This window comes from Pinus tabuliformis, chromosome 7 (assembly GCF_031772625.1).
Source record: "Pinus tabuliformis cultivar Carrire ecotype Pingquan chromosome 7, CPIR1, whole genome shotgun sequence".
NCBI classification, from domain to species: Eukaryota; Viridiplantae; Streptophyta; class Pinopsida; order Pinales; family Pinaceae; genus Pinus; species Pinus tabuliformis.
This window is the reverse complement of record NC_142293.1, coordinates 1,883,972,952-1,883,995,114: the sequence shown is the minus strand read 5'-3', so window position 1 is coordinate 1,883,995,114 and position 22,163 is coordinate 1,883,972,952. Positions and strand designations below refer to the sequence as shown.

The 22,163-nt window shown below is 37.7% G+C and overlaps 1 protein-coding gene across 3 annotated transcripts in view; it reads left to right on the top strand.

Annotated features, from left to right (window-relative positions):
* PKL (chromatin remodeling factor CHD3 (PICKLE)) overlaps positions 1 to 22,163 on the top strand; it is a 234,948-nt gene that overhangs the window by 119,134 nt on the left and 93,651 nt on the right. For all 3 annotated transcript variants that reach the window (XM_089460627.1, XM_089460626.1, XM_089460625.1), the window contains 8 exons: positions 17,319 to 17,461; positions 17,557 to 17,660; positions 17,848 to 17,986; positions 18,144 to 18,313; positions 18,482 to 18,548; positions 18,667 to 18,792; positions 18,989 to 19,098; positions 19,280 to 19,361. In XM_089460627.1, the coding sequence (XP_089316753.1) occupies positions 17,319 to 17,461; positions 17,557 to 17,660; positions 17,848 to 17,986; positions 18,144 to 18,313; positions 18,482 to 18,548; positions 18,667 to 18,792; positions 18,989 to 19,098; positions 19,280 to 19,361 (941 nt within the window). The remainder of the gene's footprint in view (positions 1 to 17,318; positions 17,462 to 17,556; positions 17,661 to 17,847; positions 17,987 to 18,143; positions 18,314 to 18,481; positions 18,549 to 18,666; positions 18,793 to 18,988; positions 19,099 to 19,279; positions 19,362 to 22,163) is intronic.

Genomic DNA, 22,163 nt, shown 5'->3' with positions numbered 1-22,163 from the left:
TTTCCCAAATGACAAGTTCTTTATCTGATGTAGGCTGCACAAGGTCTTTGTCTTCTTCTCCGACACACACTCCTTTCCACAACTCATTGTAGATGAGGGTGTGTTTTACCATCCGAGAGCATTCAGAATAGTTCTCCTTGCCAGTGAGAACTATTCCAACCATAGAAATGATTGAATGCATTCTGTAAAAAAAATATCTCTGCCAAAAAACTTCTGTTGAAAAAAAAATCCTTATATCATAGCCTTATGCATTTTATTTTTCTTCTAACATTTGCATCAACATCACCATTTCTTATATCACTGCCACACTACTGTGTTTTGAGAAAGAAAAAAAAAGGCGCTAAGGGATCTCTTCAACATATATCACTTCAATATATATCAATGCAAAAACTGTTAAAAAAACAGCGCAATATATAAAACTCCGCTCCAAGTATAAGCATAATATTGCATACTATAATATGAGTCATACAATAACTTGTTCCGCTGCTGGATGACAGCTTGCACATTACAAACGTGTTATTCAAAGAAACAAGCCTCAAAACACCGTCAGGCACCACACCACAGCCTCGACTTCGTTTGCTTTCCACTGTTTGGCAATGTTTTCTGAAAGCGGATCATCAGGATTGGGAGCACTCAACAACGCTTGGATGCTCAAAAACTGTTCAAATTCGACCTAGCTTATCAATATTTGGACACAAAGTGTCGACCAACGACTTTTATCTGCAGTACATTCAAAACAACGGGCAGGATTCTGGAGCTGACGACGGCTTATATATATATATGGATGGGATAATAAACATGTTGGCATTAATGTCCTGCTCTCCAAGGACTATTTGGCTCGCAATATAAGCTTCTTAATACGATAAAGAAATAATATTGCATAGAGCAAACCTTCAATAGATGGGCCACATGCCTCCATGCGTTGGCTGTTCGGCGAAGTTGCAGGGTTCCTTTCCGGGAGGAGCAGCGACGCAAAGGGGAAGCTGTAAAAACTGCTAAGAGGAAAAACCTTGAGGTGAAAACCTGGTCGATTCCTCTGGTTCACAGAGATGTAATGAAGGGAAGCCGTAATGGTAAGGAACTTAGCTACTAGGAACGCATGCAGCAAAGGCTGAAGCGAGATGCGGCACAGGTGGCCGCCATTAACTCACGACTGGAGCTTGCCGGATCAAACGTTCGAGACTCAGGCCCGACTCCTCATCTTGAAAAAATTAAAAAAAATCACAAATGCAACTGCGTAAAGTATTTGGGAATGGAGTCCGACGTCCGTTTCAGGCAGTATGAATGCATCAACGGTTATGGTGCAGTCAGGGCAGGCAGAGGCACTCAATATCAATTCGCATCAGGGAATCAAAAGATAATGCGCAGAGAGGAGCATCGTGTCAGGCAAACGTATAAAAAAATAATGCACAATCTCTGGCAGTCAGAGAGCGCAGTCTCTGGCAGTCAGACCAGGCAGAGGTAGAGCCAGGGAATCAAGGTCAGAGTAGCGCTCAGGACTGAGCAGCTCTCAGGACAGGAGTTACAACTATTTTAGGGACTGGGACCTGAGCTCTGATACCATGTCAGGCCAGGGTAACTCCAGGATGAGCGGGAGAAAAGAACTAATGATTTTATTCATTAACTAACTCATGTTTATATACAAAAATAAAACGGATCAGTTCATCCTCTAGATGACTGTCCAGTTCACCCATCCGTTTCGGATTAGGTGTCAACAAACATAAAATTCTACGAACCTGTATGGACTCTCTCTTTAACACCATTAAATCCTACCATGGAAGGGACCTAATGAACAATGCTCTAAATTTTGAGAAGATGAGAATTTCCAAAGCTAGAATCACTCCAAATTTCAAAAGAAGACATCAAATATTTTTCAATTAACAGCTCCATGATTTCACACTCTTTCTTCTCAAAATACAAATCACATTGCCCTGATGATGGACTCACTAAGCTAATCCGAAACGTTGGTTTCAAAAACTATTCACAAGTTTTTCCACAAACATAAAATTCTACCACTCTGTATGGACTCTCTCTTTAACAACATTTAGCCTATACAAATGTCAACTCTTGAACATGCTGTAATGCTGCAATTTTGGGACTGGTTAGGGTAATAACCATGGTCCTTAACAGCGCATCTAAGTTGGCCCAAAATTGCTCCTAATGATTGCAGTTGTCCTCCAATGAGATGTTGCCCTCCACGTTGCATCATAACAATCCTCCTTGACAACCCCATTAATGAATTGCTGTAACCTTCTCTTTTCCTGCGGCTAGGGAAATCAGGACTGCATATAAGGAACCATTCAGATCCCTTCTCACAACAGTTTAAGGGCACATGAAACTCTACACAAAATGCGGCCTAAAACAACGTTAAGATGACTGCATTTAGGCCTGCGTTCAACCATATATAGACTGTGTCTGGGGCACATTTAACCCTTTCTTAGATCTGCGGTTAGGGCTCCTTTAAGGTCTCCTCATGTCTGCGGATTAGGGCTGCCTTGCTGCGTATAGAAGTTCCCCTAAATAGTTGATAGATCTCCCTTCTTTCCTGCGGCTAAGTAGCCTCTTTTGACTACTGTTAGGGCATCCTTTAGATAGCGTATTAAGGCAGGTTAGGGCACGTATAGGAGCAGGTTAGGCTGTGAATAGGAGCCTCTTTTCTGTGGCCATATCTCCTTTCTTGGACTGCAACTAGACTACCCTCTTTAGGACTGCGACTAAGGCAATATTAGGCCTCTTTCATGACTGCGTCCAAGCTTCATGCTTAGACTCCTTTCCTCCTGCATCTAGGGCTTCATCCTCATAGATTTCTCTTGCCACTAAAACCTAAAACAAGTGGAGAGAAATCAAGAGTGAAGTGTGTCCAAATGAATATCAAGCCACCTCCTTTTATACTAAAACGTTTGGCACAAGTGGGGGTTATTTGGTTGCTGATCACCCTTGACGAATTGTCCCATAACACAAATAAATTCATGTCTCCATGGATACTTATTGGAATCGGATACAGATAATCTTTAGATCAATCCTACACCTCCCAATGAGAGGAGTCCAAGAGAAATATTAGCTTCCATAAATAAGATGACCCACATGGAGTTTGGCTCTAGTTGCCAATTTTAACAGTAATATACCCTCACAGACTACCCATTTCTGTGACACAAATGTAATCCATCAGACCAAGTAATTTGTAATAAAATAACTCTAACCAAATAGTTAAGATTATTCCCAAGTCACTTTTATATAGACTCAATCTAGAACACTAGGACTCGCCTGAGATCCTAGTGATAAAATCCATTTCAGGTTTGGGGTAAGACTAGAGGGGAAAACTCTGGCAATCATCCGATAATGGACTGGTGAGAGAAAAAATCTCCCAGAATGGAGATTGCCACTAGAAAGGTAGGTTTACCTAGGTTGTTACATACATGACACGGTTCTATTGAGATTATTTACATCATATACATGCAGAATGGGTTTATATTATAATATGATGATTAGGCTGATGATGATAATTGGACGTCACGAACACATCGATCATGCGATATTCCTTTTGAAAAAAAGGGGGTGTATTGCTATGGGGTCGTTGACACGGAGTGGTCAACACCTTGCAAACCCCATATAATCGTCCCACTTGCATCTGTGATTCATGGGTGATGGATTCTGTTATGAATATAATTCATATAAAAATAATAAATATAAATATAAATATCATAATAATAAATAAAATTAATTAAGTAATGGTTAGTTAGTTAGTAATGAAAATGCATGTCTTAAAGACATGACCATTCATGAAAGGGCACCTGCTTAGGGTATATAAGGAGGCTCTCATTCTCATTTGTAAGCATCTCATAATGCCTCATGAAGGATGGAGCCCCCTTTTTTTCTTAGGATGCACCTTTGGTGTTTTTAGGATGCACCTTCGGTGCTTTTAGGATTCAGTGAAGTGCATCATAAGAAATCGCAAAAACCCCAACAAAAACACTCCCAACACAAAAAACCCCCAAACGGCGTGAGGTTAGGGATCCAGGGAGCTAGGGGACAACTTTGCCTAACTTAAGTCGAGCTCATTTCAAGTGATTGGCCACTTCCTGTTGCCTTACCCAGGGTTTTTAAACCCTCCATATCACTACACCTGGTAACACCGAAGAGTTGTTACTCCTCGTGGAGAGGACCGATTATTGGGTTCAAAGATTTCCGCGGAAGCTTGGCGTCTAATAACCACGACCAATTCACCCTATAGTGAGGGAACCTCAGAAATAGGTTAACTGTCTTTTGGCTCAATGGTCCGATCTAAAGAGGGGCTTTTACGCCGGGGTCAACTCAATATACAATATTCAATTTACAATTACATGTCTTACAATGGATATTTACGAATTTGAAGTATTTTAAAGATTTCCGCTGCGTATACGACCTTTGGTTGTTAAATTGGTATCAAAGCATTCCTCTGAGTATACATTAGTATTTGAGCATTCCTCTGAGTATAAGAACTTTGTTCGTTACAGATTCATAATTACAACTTTGAGTAGGAATGAGGTGGAAGTTGTAGGCAACAAAACTTCTGCATCACCCAAAAACAATTGATGTTCCATTCATGGCTTTGCATGGGAAGCATTTGGTTCTTAAATTGAGATGTGACACTCTTTCGAAGTTCAGTCATATGTAAGGGATAGGTGGATAACTAAGCATCTGATTAAAATTCACAAAACCTTATTTTTCATTAACAAAAAGATTTTCCTAGAGATTCTTTTTTTTTGGTTGTTTATTATATTTTTATTTTTATTTATTATTGTTTTCTTGGTAGGTGATAAAATTTAACCTTTGGGATTCTCTACAATATTAGTTCTCCTCTTTGATCGGTTATTTTGGGAAAGTAACCTAAAGAGGGCCATTCTTCTTGATATCCTCGTGTTGTAACATTCCCTTGTCTCTATTACCCTTGAACATCGACACGTGGTCTTAACATTTGTCGATCACCATTATTTTCAGTTAATTTTTGGTATGTAATATGCTTAGAGCAATTTATTTCAATTTTAGCAATCACATCAGCGTTAAAGTAAACTGCAGATAGACCATAAACATAAATCGCAGAAGACAAGATGAGACAAGAGGACACAAGATGTGGCACTAGCTAGGGACAAACCCCAATGTGGGGAAACCCTTGATCAATTCCTCTCCTATGTTCTTCAATAGTTCAACAGAGAGAGAGAGAGAGAGAGAGAGAGAGAGAGAGAGAGAGAGAATACATTTACCACTGAAGTCAACACTTTGACTTCCTAGATAAGAGAATAGATCATCTCTACTTGAGATCAGTTGAAGACATGCTGCTTCAATTGATTCTCCAAGGTGACTCCTTCACCTATCATTGTGCTGCATCTCATCCATGGGATGCACCTCACAATGCTGCACCATGCTGCACCCATCATTACTCTGCTGCATCTCATCATGCTTTACCAATCATGACTGTACCTATCACTGTACTGCATCATGTACCACTGCTGTCCCAATGTGCTTACTGCACCATGCTTGCCACCATGTGCCTGCTGTACCTTAACATATTGTTGTCCCAATGTGCTTGCAGCAACATGTACTTACTACACCAAGTACCATTGCTACTACCATGATTCCCATGCATCTTGCTGCACTATCACTATGTCTATGCATTCAAACTTCATGGGTCACCTTGTTGTCACATCATATCATGCACTGTATTGGTTCATAGTTTAGGATCCCTGTTTTCTATGTAGGATGGAAGATGGGACAACCTTCATCATGGGCCATCAAGACAGATATAACACCCCTCATACATAGGGAGCAACATCCATGCTTGTCCAACTTTGTTTGCTGTTGACTGTTAGTGACAGATTGGTTAGGGCACATACCTGTGGCCTTAATCCTCTCCAAGCTGCCCCAAACAAACCTTGGAAGACTACGACTTGCTGAAGGTGAATTCCTCCCTTACTAGGTTGCTGCCTTAGGGCATATGACAACAAAACAACCCACGCTATTTCTTTGCTGTGGTGGTATGGCCTGCGACCTACCACACAACGTTGCTGTAGCATACGACCTCCTCCAAATGTGCCCAAACAGCGCTATCCTTTCGGCCCTAGTTTCAGCCTTAAGAGTCACCATACTTTGTCTCCTTTAGAAGCCCTCTTCCATGCTGTTCCTTGACTCTTTCTGCTTGCGGTTAGGGCTTGTATTTAGCCTCCTCCTTGACTGCGTCTAGGGCATAGCTTGTGGCACTTGTTGGACTGCGGCTAGGGCTTGTGGAGACCTTCTCTAGACAACATATAGGTTTTCCTTAGACAACCTATAGATGGCTTCTCCTAGTAGTGTGGATAAACCCTCCTTCCAGCACTCGGTCACTTGGAGCTGACCTCCAATGTCCTTCAACCCCTCGCTGGCCTATCTTCCTTGCTGCGGCTAGGGAAGCCTCCTTTCCTCCAACATCTAGGGCTTCCTCTCCTAGATTTCTCTTCCACTAAAGCCCAAAGTGAGTGGAGAGTAATCAAGAGGCCGAACTTGACGAATTGCCCATAACACAAATAAATTCATATCTCCATGAATACTTATCAGAATTGGATGATTTTTAGATCAATCCTACACCTCTTGATGAGAGGGATCCAAGAAAAATATCAATTGCCATTAATGAGATGACCCACATGTAGTTTCACCCTAGTTGCGAATTTTAACATTTTCTTCTTTTTTTTAGACAACAGATTCATTCATTAGGGTTCCTTGTGACATCACCTTGTTTCATGTTATTTATGCCCTAGTGAATCTTAGGGAAGCCCCTGTCGAAGCTCAAGGAGAGTTGGTTTAAAGAGGCAAGATAAGTCACTTAGGTGACAGTGGGTGACCTAGAAAGATTCAATTCAGATTGCACAAAGTGGGTTGGAGCTTTCATCACCTCATGCACAGTTCGAGCAACAACAGGCCCACAAAATTCTATATGATAGGTTGTATTGTTGATCCAATATCCTTTTTTTGAACTTGCACTACTCATTGTTAGGAGATTGATAAAAACATCCCGTTGTACTGTAACAAGGGTTGTTCATAGTTTGGAGAGAGTTTTCTCGTGCCCCTAATTTTTCTCTACCTACCTACCTATCTTGGTTTTATGTATATGTATCCATTTGTTGAAGGTCATATGAGCTTTTTCTAGGAGTATGGCACGGGTTATGTCAATGTTGTAGCACTTGGTACTAGGACATTGACTCAAGGAATTATCTTTACTCTTTTTACGCTGAGAAATGTCGGGTCATCTTGTGTACCTAAACCAATAACCATCTTCCGACTATTATAACCTCTTTTGTTTGTTGGGACCAATTGATTTTGATAATGAACTGTAAACAATAATTTGATCTATTTGTTTCCTTCTCCAAAATAAGGGAGAAGGGAAAGTGATTCATTTCATAATCACGTTTTTAAATTTGTGTTAATAATTTCTTGTCGTGGTCCTTGAGGCGATTAACTTCTTCATTTTTGTCATCAACGATTTTGTCAACTTCCCTTTGCATATATTGTATCACCCTTTTACTTTCTTGAGAAATTATTTTTGAGATATCTTGTATGTCTTTTGGTGTTATTAAATTCGACTTCTCTGTAACATCTTGTAGCATTATTTTTTTCTTCTTATAAGAAAATGTCAAAAGCTTCTTCGTATTTAGGATGAAGGACCCTAGAGTTTGTTAGGATATTCCGACACATAGGATATAGTTAAGTTCAACTTGGTCTAGTATAGAGTTAGGTTAGAGTTAGGTAAAGTGTGTTTCTTTACCGTTGTACATTTTGTAACTTGCAATCCGACGGTCACGATATGCAGTGATCCGACGGTTCACTCTCACCTCGGTATTACCGACACTTGATCCGTGGCTTGACACCTGATTGGTCCATGAGTTCTATTTAAAGCGCATGGAGGGTCATTGTTCGGGTAATCCGTGCATGAGAGAAGCTTATGTAAATTTTCATTCTTTGATTAATAAATTGCCTGTAGTACCCACGTTGGGACAGGCCGTGGACTGTTTCCCTCCTTGCACTTTGAGGGTTTTAACCACGTCAAAAATACTGGTGTATTGATTTGAGATCTGGTTGTGAGCGGTGTTCTTTTGGTATTATTTCTGAGGAACTTACCCTGTAAATTCCTACAGAGTTTCCATCTAGGGTGAGCCCAAAACAATGTCACTATGGTCAAAAAATAAGGTTTTCACTGTGAATTGTGAGATAAAAGTATAATCCCCAATACTTAGTTGTAGATTGTTTATGTCGTATTGTTTGTCACTTGTGTCAACAAAATTCGTTTCAGTTATATTCGATTCAAGAATGACTAATTTGTTTGTATATTTAGTAATAACATAATCACTATCTTTAGTAGGACTATTAGAGATTATAATCCCTCTTCTTGTGAGTGATCTTTTGATTCTAAATAGTGTCCTAACACATCTACTAAAGGTTTTAGGAAATTTTTCATTAATGATCTCCATTTTTTCTTCACCATTTTCGAACTAGAATCTATTTTGTTTGTCATTAATAAATTTTACAACAACATTACTTTGATGTCACAATAAATGATTCATCTATATATTTTTATAATATAACACCCTTTTTTTAAATATAATCCCCTTTCCCTTTATATAACTCTTCTTTTAATAATGAGTTCTTGACTCTATGTAAACTCTTTTTTTTTTTTTTAACTTTTAATTTCGCTGAAGTAATATTTCAATGAAATTTCAACGAAAAACTTTTTAATATCACATTAATTTTCTATTAACATGTTAACTCTTAATCTTAATCCTTTCCCTTTTTCTATTTTAATACTATTTGCTAACCTTGTTCTTTGATAAATCTTTAACTACAGAGATAGCCACGACTTTTAATTTGGTTGTGGCATTTGGCAATACCATATGAAACGGTTTGAGCATCCAATGTATCAATTTTGGAAATTAATTCCTTTTGACAGATATAAACTAGGTTTTAGGTGTCACATACAATGACAGTTAGCCAATGGTGAATATTGCAGTAGTCATGCGTACGACAATGTACAATTAATGGTATTGGGGTAGCAGCGGATGGATGGGGCTGCGGAATACAGAGTTAGCTGGGTGATAGATGGCAGTGGCTGTGCAACAACTCGACGTCTGTTGTGCATTGGCGACGACCGCACACGATGACCATAGCAGTTGTTCACTTTTCATGTTTGGTTTATATGACATTAGGGCCACGATGGCATCATTAATCGCAGGGTGGTTATGGATGTCAGGTGGATGCTGCGGTGGTGGCTTGTAGAGCTGCGCGCGGGCCCTATGCGGCTGCAGAAAGGTGCAAAGGCACTATGTGGCAGAGTTGACTCGAATCCAGCTAGGGCGTAGAACAAAATCTACTACGGGGGCGACGATGGGTGGGGAATGAAGTTGTGAGATCACGACGATGGGTGGGGAATGAAGCCATGGGATCACGACCAGTGTTGATAATATCGGTATCGGGAAAATATCGGCGAGGGTCCAGAAAATATCTTATTGGCAATATCGGCAAAAATATCGGCAAAATATCGCCAAATATCGGCAAGCATAAAAAATGCATAATGTATTCATTTTTTTTTCTTCAGATTTTTAAACATATAAAGCAATAACAACATGAAATAAACACATTGGCACATAAATATGAAGAAAACACTGATATATATGATGCCAAATAGAAATAATATATCAAAGGCGATACCAAATCGTGCTAATCCCTGATAATTGTCCATTCAAGGACTCAAATGTGGAGAACCAATACAAAATAACATCACATATAATAATAAAAGTATCTCATCATCATGAGTTACATGTAGCATAACAAATAAAACTAGCAGCTATCTATCTACTGCCCTCTCCCCCTTTTACGGGAAAACATGATTGGATGTTTGCCAGGCCTGCCCCTAGTAGTAGAAGGTCCTGACACTGCCTCTGCACCTAATGTCAAATAATGAGTGCCAGGCATGGAGCTATGCTCTCCTATATCTATAGCAGATGGTGTTGATGCTGATGCTCCTGCAGTGTCCTCCTCCTCCTGCTCCTCCTCTAAGTGCTGCTGCTCCTCTGACTCTGAGTCCTCCTCTTGCTGCCCCTGCTCTAATGGATCATCTGCCACTGGCTCTAACCATGAAGGTGACTCCTCCAATATGGGCTCCTGAGACTCCACCCTCCACGGAGACAATACATCAATATTGTCTAAGGAAATGGCATCTGGATCCACTGGTGATTCTATTTGCCTCACTCGAAGTCGGATGTTGTAATGCACATACACCAAATCGTTGAGGCATGCGAACTCCAACCTGTAAGAGTGTCAAAAAAAGTAATGAGTCTTGACTCTTGACACTTGAAGGTCATAAATTAAAAATTAAAAATTACAATAAGTGTAATTGCTCAACTGAAGGCTTGAGTTCAAAGTTATACCTGTTGCGCTTTTTGGCGTGTATTTTCTCAAATACACTCCAATTGCGCTCACACCCTGAAGAGCTACATGTTTGACTCCAGATTCGTATAGCCAATTTTTGCAAATTTGGTGCCCTTGCACCATAGCTTCGCCACCAAATATCTACAACAAAATAATGAAATAAAAAATTCAAAAACTTAAAAGTTAAAAGTTAAAACATAATTAAATTCAAATTTCTAATTTCTAATGAGTGATGACTTCTCACTTACGTGGCATGAAGAGGGCCCTTTCCCTAATGGCATCATCAAAGCCAAATAGGCCAACACAATCCTGATAACACTGTACCTCGCGCTTGATTTTGCTACGAAGCTCAGAATCAGGTACCATCCTTTGAATACAGGAATGGAGCCCTTCCATCACCTCGCCATCAAAATCAAAGTTGCATTTGTATGAAAATGCAGGGTTGAGGAAGAGTGCTGCTGCATGAATGGGTTGATGAAGCATCCCTGTCCACCGACTATCGATCACATCCCATAACATCATCTGCCTATCAAGGCCAGCGGAACCCTTGTCTGCATAATAGGAACGAATGGCCTCCTTGGCCCTATCCATGCCCTCATACAAATAAGGCATTGCAGGCTTCTCTCCATCCACCAATCTAAGAACCTTTACTATAGGTTCGCTAACTGCACATGCTTCTTGTACTCCACGCCAAAATGTCTCAGAGTACACCATTTTTGCAATGGCTCTCCCATCAAGTCTCCTGCTGTATCTACAATTACGTCAATCATCAGACACAAACATTTGCTTCAACTCGAACTGACATCGAAGCAAAGACTGAAGAGTAATAAAGGTTGTGGCAAAACGTGTGATGGCAGGACGCCGCAACTCCTTGTTTCTAGTGAACCTCCTCATAAGGCTAAGAACAAAAGCATGGTTATAAATAAACTTGGGGATGCTCCTAGCCATATCAACTGCCTCCTTGATGAAGGAGAGTTTCCCCATATCCTCAAGCAACAAATCAAGACAATGCGCTGCACATGGAGTCCAGAACAATGTGGGATGCCTCTCCATAAGCATTTTGCCGGCAGACACATAATTAGCTGCATTGTCTATTATGACTTGCACCACATTCTGCACACCAATCTCCCGAATGAACCCATCTAACAACTCACATATCGTTGCTGCATCTTTGATATGTTCTGATGCATCCAACGATTTAATAAACATGGTACCTTTAGGACAATGTACCAAGAAATTTAGAAGGGTCCTACCCTTCCTATCTGTCCAACCATCAGACATCACTGTGCATCCAGTGACTTCCCATGTCTTTTTCAACTCCGCCAATCTAGAGTTGATGTCTTGTTTTTCTGCTTGAAGAATTGGCCCCCGCAACTCCTCATATGTGGCACTTTTGTACCCTGGGCCCACAACAGCAATAGCATCACACATTGGTTGCCAAAATGGATTGGTTTTTGTGATGCTGAGAGGTAAGTCGCTCCAAAAAATACACCTCCCCATGACTCTATCTGCTTCTTGCTTCTCCTTTTTTTTAACAAGCGATTTTATGCCAGGTTGTGCTGCAACTCCTGTTCGTGGAACAAAAAATGATGACCTCACATTCACACTAGCAGTAGCGCTAGCATGTGATGGTGTGCCAGTTGTGGAGCCCCTCCCACTAGGGCCAGTAGGGCCACTACCCTCAACATCAAAATCAGGAGAAGATATCCCGAAAGATCTACCTGCACGTTCAGCTTTGTTTCTTTCCGCCTCTTCCTTCTTTCTGTCCTTTTCTTCAATTGCCTCAAGAGCTTTTTGTATAAGCTCTGGACTAGAAACTGTACAAATGCCAACATCATGTCCAGTGAGTCTAGCAAGATGGTATTTCAGTCGTGTAACCCCACCTGTCATCTTGGTCCCACACAATTTGCATGCAAGATATGCACGATTTGTCCCACCATCAGGGATCCCATACTCCCAAAATGGGTCCAAGTTTTTTGGCATATTTGTATTTTGTAGTGGGCTAACTCAAAAGGAAACCTACAGCACCAATTTTTTTTTGGAATTACAAAACAACATCCTTATCTCTTAGATCAGTGGAGGAAAGAAATTTTATTTCTGTTAATGTAGCAGAAAAAGGAAAGAACTTTTTTTGTTTAGCTTAAAGAGACAACAGGCTTGGCCCTGGGATAATTGGCAATGAATGGTCTTCAAGAAGCAGCACAAAGTCAAACAGTCCTCAAGAGTCAAAACCTTCCACAAGGCGGCAACATGTTTAATATGGCATCGAGACATGCCAGCTGTGTCGTATACTTTTGTTTTTAAATAATTGTGCTCTCCGATTGCAGCATTAGCAACCTGTAATTGTGTTCATTATAAGGTTTTATAGGTGGCATAATTTGCTATAATATTTATTTTTATATAAATATTAGAAACAGATAATGGCCTTAATAACTGAATTAGTATATAACTGAAATCAAAACCTTAAATGAAAGATATCATAAAAATCTCTTAATTGATCAATAAGTACTAATTTACCTTTAAAATTAAAACTTTTGGCATTATGTTATACTGGAGGTAAAATTCATATGAACAAGTCTCCAAAACAGTTTAAATTTACAAATGACTCAAATGTATAAGAGACATTATTCACTATGAAAAGACATGCTCCATCAAAGTTGAAATATGGCTTAGAAATGTTACTGTCAACATAGGTTTGCCAGGTCAGTGAAAAGTTATAATATTTCTCTCTGTTTTTCTGAATGGTTTATGTCCCATGGCTGTATGCTTACATTGTAGACATTTCACTGTTCAGGGATATAACATAATGATAATAGCATTGAATGGTTATGAAGCAATATGCTGTGTTGAGTTAGAACAGTGGAAAAGAATTTATATATACAGTGATATACGCTTTCCTTGGCATTCCCTTGATGATATGATTTATATATAGCATAGACATAATTTGAAATCCACAATAAATCAACCAGCTAGAATCTTCTATGCAGCTAGAAAAATCGGAAAGAAAAGCAAACCAAACTTCAATTATTTGCAAGGTTGTCTCATTAAAATAGAGAAAATCATGCCAAGACAGGCTTGCCGGTTCACTGCTACGCAGTCATGCTACAGTCTATTTAAAATTTTAATGGCATTCATACCTGTTCTTGGCACTTGCAGCGACCAAACCCTCCTTCGCAGCGACCACGTTCCGGCTCCAGCTCTCAGAAAAACAATGACGTGAAAAAACCCAAAAATCATTTTATAGCGCGGACTGATTTTAAGTTTTTAACCTCGCCGGCGATATTTTCAGTCGTCGCGAGATATTTTACGAGATATTGCCGAAATATCCGAAATCGCGCGAGATTTTGAAAACCGGAAAATATCGCGATATTTTGGCGGCGATATTTCGGCTCGCCGAAAATATCGCAATATTTCCGAATATCGCCGATATTTCAGCGATATTATCAACACTGATCACGACGACTGCTGCCGCCACGAAGGTAGAGGGTCGGGTTGTCAGGAGACTTGGCGATAGCGACGACACAATGACTGCAGGTCGGGCTGCAGTTCAGGGCAGCCGTAGGTAAGTTCGTTTTATTTTAAATTTTTTTTAGAACTTTTACTTATTTGGCTTCTTTTTTTTTGATATATTTTGATTTTCTATTTTTTTGTTTTGTTTTGTTTTTGGTAATGTATTTTTTTTTTAAATAATATATATATATATATATATATATCTATATATATATATAGATATATATGTTATTTTATTTTATTTTTTTCTAAGTCTTTTTTAATATATATATATATATATATATATATAATATCTTTCAAGTTTCTTCTCTTTCCTTTTATTTTTTAATTATAAATATATATTATTTATTTATTTTTCCATGTTTTTATCTTGATTTTTTTTTGTTAATATATAAATTATTCTTAGTTTAATTTTTGTATATCTAATATATGATTTATCTTTTTTTTTTTAATTGATATATATATATATATAATGGCCAAAGGCCCAACGAAGAAAGGAGAATCTCCCAAACTATGTAGCGAAAATTCTTCAATAATGACGACAACAATGTTGATGAAGATTTGATGGCCAAAGGCTGGATCAAACTAGCTTTGTGCAGCGGTTGAGCGGCCAGAGGATCGAACAACTCTGATATCATTGTAACAGACAAAGTTCATACTTATGCAACAATCTTCAAAATACTTTGAAGACAAAGACATCCATGGTAGGACAAGTGTATATTGAATATTATATAAAAGAATTGATGAGATGATTACAAATGAGGGTGAGGGCTTGCTTATATACCTAGGCAGATACCTCTTCACCAACGGTCATGTCCTTAGGGACATACCTCTTCATTAACTAATTACTAGTTAATTAATCATTATTTATTATTATTATTGTTTACATTATTTGTATTATTTTATATATATTTTATTCATAACATTAACTGAAGTTCTGCAATTGTATTTTAACTTCGATTGTCTAGCAAGTGACTTCCTCTAATCTGATCTAGCTGTAGAATCTCTCCAAGAATCCTTAACTGAATGTCTGATTTTTGTTTATAAGCGTAGGGGTTAACCCCCTGCATTGAATTGTGCTCGCTACTAAAAGGGAATTTAAAAATTCGTGGAGTACAGTAATAAATATACATTTAACATTGCCATATATCATAATGGAGGCTTCCTACAAGTTCTGTTGGAAAATGTGTAAGCTAAACTTTTGTCCATGAACAAATTTATGCTCTCTCTGCCATGCTTGATCAATGTGTATGTCCATAGGCCAGAAGGATCCATGCTCTTTTTCTCACATACTAACAGCCCAAATTGCTCATTAGCTGAAGACTCGTGGATAAGGAGGAATTTCCAAAGATTGTCGGTGGTGTAAGATGGGAAGTTGGTGGGGCTTTGAGGGTCACTAATGACATAAGTCATTATACTTCTGATTTTGGCTTTGGGTAAGGCCAGTGTTGTACACATAGGCTTATAACCCTTCTTGGGGAAATCCCCACACCGATTGAGTTGTGTATATATACACACAACTCTCATTTGTAGTTCATCACTGTGATTTTTCTCATTCTTAGAAAGGGATTTGCCTAAGGGCATCTACTAAATGTTGTGCTCTTTTGTTTTTGGGTGCATTTCTATTTCTTGTGTACTTGATGTGTGGTCCACTCTCTGTCTAGTGTTGCACTCATCTTGGCTGATTTCTCTTCCAAGTGTTGTGTTTCGTTAGTGTTCCTTTGTTCTCTGATTTATTGCAAAATTTGGGTTTGTGTTCTAGTCTGTCCCATTTTTTTATTATCGAATCTCAACAATTTTATCAAGTAAAAGTTTTTTTTGGCTTCTAGGAGCTTTGGTGCTGTTAGTATATGGATTGTGATTAATTTTCTGCATTGGAAATCAGTTTGCTGATTATGCCTTTCCCTTTAAGGGTTTTGAGCTGAGCATGAAAGTTACTCAATACAGTCATTGATGCATTTTTCTGTTCATTGAGCTAAACACACATGCTGTGATTGATGTACTTGGCTTAGTAATAGTGCATCTGTTGTGAACAATTTTATGCATATGGTGATAGACACTAGTTGATGTCGAGTTGTTATTTTGTAGGCTTCCTTTTCAACTTGTACTGTTGTCCATTCTGAATTTGATGTAGGAAAGTGTATTTGTGGTGGTGCAAGAGACATATATGACAATGATTTGTAGATGATTCCAAAAAATGTTTTTTATACTCTGCAGAATCTGGTTAATCACACAACCACTCGGTGGTTTGTTGAATGAATACTATTTCATAGGTTTCATGCTTTTCTTCCTATTTACGTTTATCATTCTCTATTTCTGTCAGCCTTCATTTTTTTATAATTTAACATCTATTGAATGATCTTCTATCTATATGAGGCCACACAATATTGCCATGGTATGCTTGTAAATGTGCAAATTGTTTGTTGTATGTGTCTGTTCCTCCACTTTTTCTACTGATTCAAGACTGGTAAAGGCTTGATAGTTTGGCTGAATCATATCTTCATCCGCTGTGTCTGAATTTGATGTATGAAAGTGTATTTGTGGTGGTACAAGAGATATGTATGACAAAATGATTCGTTTATGATTCCAAAAAATGTTTTTAATACTCTGCAGAATCTAGTTAATTACACAACCACTCAGTGGTTTGTTGAATTTATACCATTTCATAGGTTTCATGCTTTTCTTCCTTTTTATGTTTATCAGTCTCTATTTCTGCGAACCTTCATTATATTATAATTTAACATCTATTTAATGATTTTTTCTACCTATATGAGGGCACACAATATTGCCACTGTATGCTTGTAAATGTGCACATTGTTTGTTGTATGTGTCTGTTCCTCCATTTTTTCTACTGATTCAAGACTGGTAAAGCCTTATAGTTTGGCTGAATCATATCTTCATCACCTGTATGGAGAAATAAATGATTACGAACGTGATCAATGCTTTTTTATGTACCTAGTCTCTTCTTTATATATATATATATATATATATATATATATATATATCTTGAAATTAATTATTAATGCACCAATAGAAGTTAGGTGCTTGTACATCGTGGTGTGGAAGAGATGTCAATTGTTCATTGTTGTAATGCTAATAAATAATATAAAAAAAATTAGACGTCCAACATCGAAAGAAAAAGAAAGAGCTGAGATTTTTATTACTTAAAATAACATGAAAATATGGAAATAAATAAACTGGCATAGATCCATCATAAGTATAGTCATGTACTGTTTAAGCTTTGATAAGTGCAATTTTTTTTTGGTTTTTGGGTCTTGATTGATCTACGGTTATGATGGATCTATTCCAGACTATAGCAGTATTCTGGGGTTTGAATGGTGTGTTCGATTTGGTGTTAAATATGGAGATTGGTTCTGCAGGAGTGAAGAAGGATGTGATGAAAGATTTACCACCCAAAAAGGAACTTATTCTGCGTGTTGAATTAAGTTCTATGCAGAAAGAATACTATAGGGCCATTCTTACACGTAACTATCAGTTACTTGCTCGCCGTGTTGGGCCACAGGTATGTGACACGTATGCTTAAATTTTAGTAAAATTATTGGTGCATTGATTTGAATACAATCTAACATTTTTTCTTTCTTTCTTGTCTTGCTTTAGGTTTCTCTGAATAATGTAGTAATGGAACTAAGGAAGGTCTGTGCACATCCTTACATGTTGGAAGGAGCGGACCCAATTATCAACAATAAACAGGAGGCTTACAGGTTCTTTGAAAATGCAGGTTTCTTTTATGAATGGTTGTCTTGGAACAAAAAATGGAGTGCAAGGTTTTATAAATGGTTGTGTTGGAACAAAAGATGAAAGAGTCCAAGGTTTGATAGGTAGTAGAGGTTTGTAACCCATTTCTAATGTTGTCATTGGGGGTTCTGAATGTGTCATTTTACCTGGCAGACAGCTGTTGGAGGCTTCTGGAAAATTATATTTGTTGGACAAGATGATGGTAAAACTTAAAGATCAAGGACATAGAGTACTTATTTATTCACAATTTCAACATATGTTAGACATATTAGAAGATTATCTCAGTTACAAGGTATGTATTTTGGATTCTTCTCGTCTAGTGCTTTTATTTATATGAGGGGTTTGGGTTTCTACTGCTGGTATCATGGTCTTGCAGTATAATTATTCTTGCATGCAGAAATGCGTATTTTTTCACCATTGTTTCTTGACATCTCACTGTTTGATTGAAGCATTGGAACTATGAAAGGATTGATGGAAAAATAAGTGGAGTTGAAAGACAAATACGAATTGATCGGTTCAATGCACCTAATTCTACAAGATTTTGTTTTATACTTTCAACACGAGCAGGAGGATTGGGGATCAACCTGGCCACCGCAGATACTGTTATAATATATGACAGGTAAATTGTAACACTTGTTGATGTATATTTTTCTGAGTACACATTTCATGATATCATATGATCGCTTCATTTTGATATTTTGAGATGACATTCTGGAATAAACTTGGGGAGCAAGTTTCATTATGAGCCCGTGCTCTTTCTTATGGACATGTTCAAAATAATGTGCAGTGACTGGAATCCACATGCAGATTTGCAGGCAATGGCTAGGGCTCATCGCCTTGGACAGACCAATAAGGTCCAATAATTTATGTTTTAGGTTCCTACAATGAAATGGTTATCTTTATCTGAACCACTAAGGTTGTATGGGACTCTAACCAGAGGTTTCACTGAATTTCTATTACCACATTCAACAGGTGATGATTTTCAGGCTTGTTAATAGGGGAACTATTGATGAGCGAATGATGCAGCTGACAAAGAAGAAAATGATTCTTGAGCACCTTGTTGTTGGTCGTCTGAAAACTCAAACAGGCCTCAATCAGGTATTCTGAGGTGCAGATAGAAAACACACACACACACATACACACTTTCCGATGTTTTTTTTCGGTGTGTATTTGCTCATGTGCTTGATTGCTCATCCATGTTTAGAATGTTTCCAATAGTCATTGAAAATGTACAAGGCCTGCTTGGAAACAATTGAACTTCTTTATCTGAAATGGCTTTTGGGTTCTTTTTTAGGAAGAGTTAGATGATATCTTGCGGTATGGAGCGCAAGAGCTGTTTGCTGACTCAAATGATGAAGCTGTCAGGGCACGCCAAATTCACTATGATGATGCAGCTATAGAGAGGTAAGTTGCATTTTTGGTTTCCTGCTTATAAGAACTCTTATATTACATCTTTTGTAACTTGAAATTGCCTTTCTAGATTTGTGGCTGAGTGCTCTAATTTCTGAAATTTTTTTCCCGACTATATAGATTTTAGATCTTAGGACCCTAAATTTTATTACTGTTTTACATTTTCTTGTGGAAGATTGCTGGATCGGGCTCAAGTCGATAGTGAAGATTCATTGGCTGATGAAGAAGAAGAAAATGGATTTCTGAAGGCGTTCAAGGTAATGAGTTGTACCCCTTGTCAAAATAATTTTAATGTTCTCTTTTAAACTCATCCATTTGTTGTTGTAATATGCTTGTCCAATAACTATATGTTAAGATAGGCTGTTGTCCTTGTAATGTGAGCGAGTTTGGAAGTCAGATATGTCTTCTTTAGAGTTCTGAAGTGAAAACTTCTTGATAAACAGAAATATATATAAATATTTATTAATAATGAATTGACAGATGATGATGTTTACAACGGGGTTTCCTGGCTTATATAACGCCATGGGCACCCTTTGGGAAAAGGGCATGATCTTCTGACCGTGCCCTTTCACCTAATTAATCCTAAAATTAAATAATAAACCTAAAATTAAAGACTAACTAATTTTTTACATAACATTGCCTTCCTCTCGAAAGAATGCTTTGTCCTCAAAGCATACGTAATGACGGACTTCATTCTCCCAAGAAGCGTCTTCTTCGGGTAAGTTCTTCCACTTAATTAGATATTCCAAGATGATCAAAGTCCCACACTTTAAAAGGTCTTGGATTAATCTCTCAATTTCCGTTTTTTGGAGATGTGGATATCGGTATGGCTTGATGTTGACGGGGTCTGACCTTGCCTTGACTTCTATTGTATGCTCAATTTCTTTATTAGGCAACATCTTCATAGGTAGGTCTTGAAATACTTTTTCATGCTTCCGAATCAAATCTTGTAGTTTTGGTGACTCTTCTCTGGTCATATTTGTAGATAACATTTCTAATTGGTGACATTGTACTACATAAACGGGTGCTCCTTTTCGACTCAGCTTCATCATCTAAGATGATGATACAACATGATTTTCTGGTGCTTGGAATCCGTGCAGTTTGTACTTCTAATCTCCTCATTTGAATTTTATAAATTGTACTTGATGGTTGGCGGCATACAGACCTAAAGTTCGTAGCCATTGGATACCTAAGACTACATCTACTGCTCCTAACAGTATCGTGAAGAACGGAGACTCTAAATTAAAGTCTTGAATCTGCAAATTGACCTTATGGCATTTCCCCGCCTTGTCAATCTTCTTACCGTTAGCTACCATCACTTTCATGTTTGGTAATGGGAATGAAAAAATATTGAGTCTCTTTGCCACGGTTGCATCTAAAAAATTGTGTGTTCTACCAAAGTTGATGAGAACCACTACGTTGTTCTTCTTTATGTGTCCTTTTAGCTTTAAGGTCCGAGGTTGTGATATACCTGTCATAGCAGATAGTGACACTTGCGGAATACTTTCGTCATCTAATTAGGTTCTTTGGTTCTTTTCCTTTAGCACATCTATGTTTGGGGTCCCACTTCTCACCACAACGTTTACATTTACCCTCTTTTATCCTTTGCATTTCTACATTAGATTTTTCATTTTCACGACGATGTGGTGGAACATATCTTGTATTATTTGAGTCCACATACTGGGGTATCCTTTGTCTTGAATATGTTTTTTTTTTTTTTTCCTCGCTTTTGACCAAAATATTGGTTCAGATTTCTTTTCGGCTGTTTTTGCTTTCCTTCTTGCTACTTCTATTGATGTAATGTCATGCATCTCAAGTTCTGCTTGTAAATGAGTTTTGAGTCCCAAGACGTATGATTGAATTAGACGAGATTCTAATAACACAAGTACTCGTGTTACTAAGGTCTCCCATTCTTGAGTGTATTCGTCCACACTTCCTTTTTGTCGTAATTTGATGAGTTTTGAAAAGAACTCTTCTTCCTTTACACCTTGGAATCTTTTAAAGAATGCATCCTTAAATTTTCTCCAGCAAATGACGTGTGTTGTCTTTTTCCACCACATATACTAATCATATGCTTCGCCTTCCATTTTCATGGATGTGTGCCTGAGCTTTTCGTCATCATCATTGATGTCATATATCTCAAAGTAGTCTTTTGCTTTATTTATCCATGCAACATTGTTTTTTCTGTTTCTGTCGAATTTAGGGATCTCGACTTTTGCCCTTCGCTTATATGTCGCTAATGGTTGAGCGAAAAAGGGGTGTTGATTGGTAAAGGTATCCCAGAGGTGCTTGTTGGTAAGAATCACATTACTCACTTCTTGGTGGAGTGTCACTGATTTTCTTGGGGATTCAACTTTTTCATGAGAGTCTGTTGGCTTTGTTGAATCTGATGAGATGTGTTCTTGATTCTCTTCATTTTCTTTTATTAGTTGTTCGGGTGTACAATTCATCTTTTTACACAGAAATTTCAGCATTGTTAAGGCATCTCTGATGTTTACTTCTGTTTGGACATGTTGATTTTCCATCTTTATTTCTATTCGATTTGTCATATCCTCAAGATTTTTGATTTTATCAGCGTGATTTTTGATATCGTCAGCCTGCCTCTCAAGCTTGATCTGGAATTCATCTAATCTTTTACTGACCTCATCGTGGTTGTTACTTATCCTATGCTCTGTGTCAATCAATTTTTTCTAAAAATCAGCCATCGTCATTGTCAACATTGAGCATGTGGGGGCGTTTATTTATTTGCCAGCTTTAGCTTTTTTTTTTGGTTGTTGTATCTTATTTTCTTTGTTTAATTCTTTATTTAATTAATTATATGACATAAGTTTTATTTATTTTATTTATTTATTTATAAATAAACTTAATTAATTAAATTAATTTTTTTATAAATATAACTTATAACTAAGTTAAAGTTATATATTATATATTGTATAACTTATAATTAAATTATAATATATATTATATATAACTTATATAGAATTATATTATATATTATATATTATATATTTCGTACGGACAGTTATGTTTGATTGATCCGTCACGTTGTTTGACCGTTC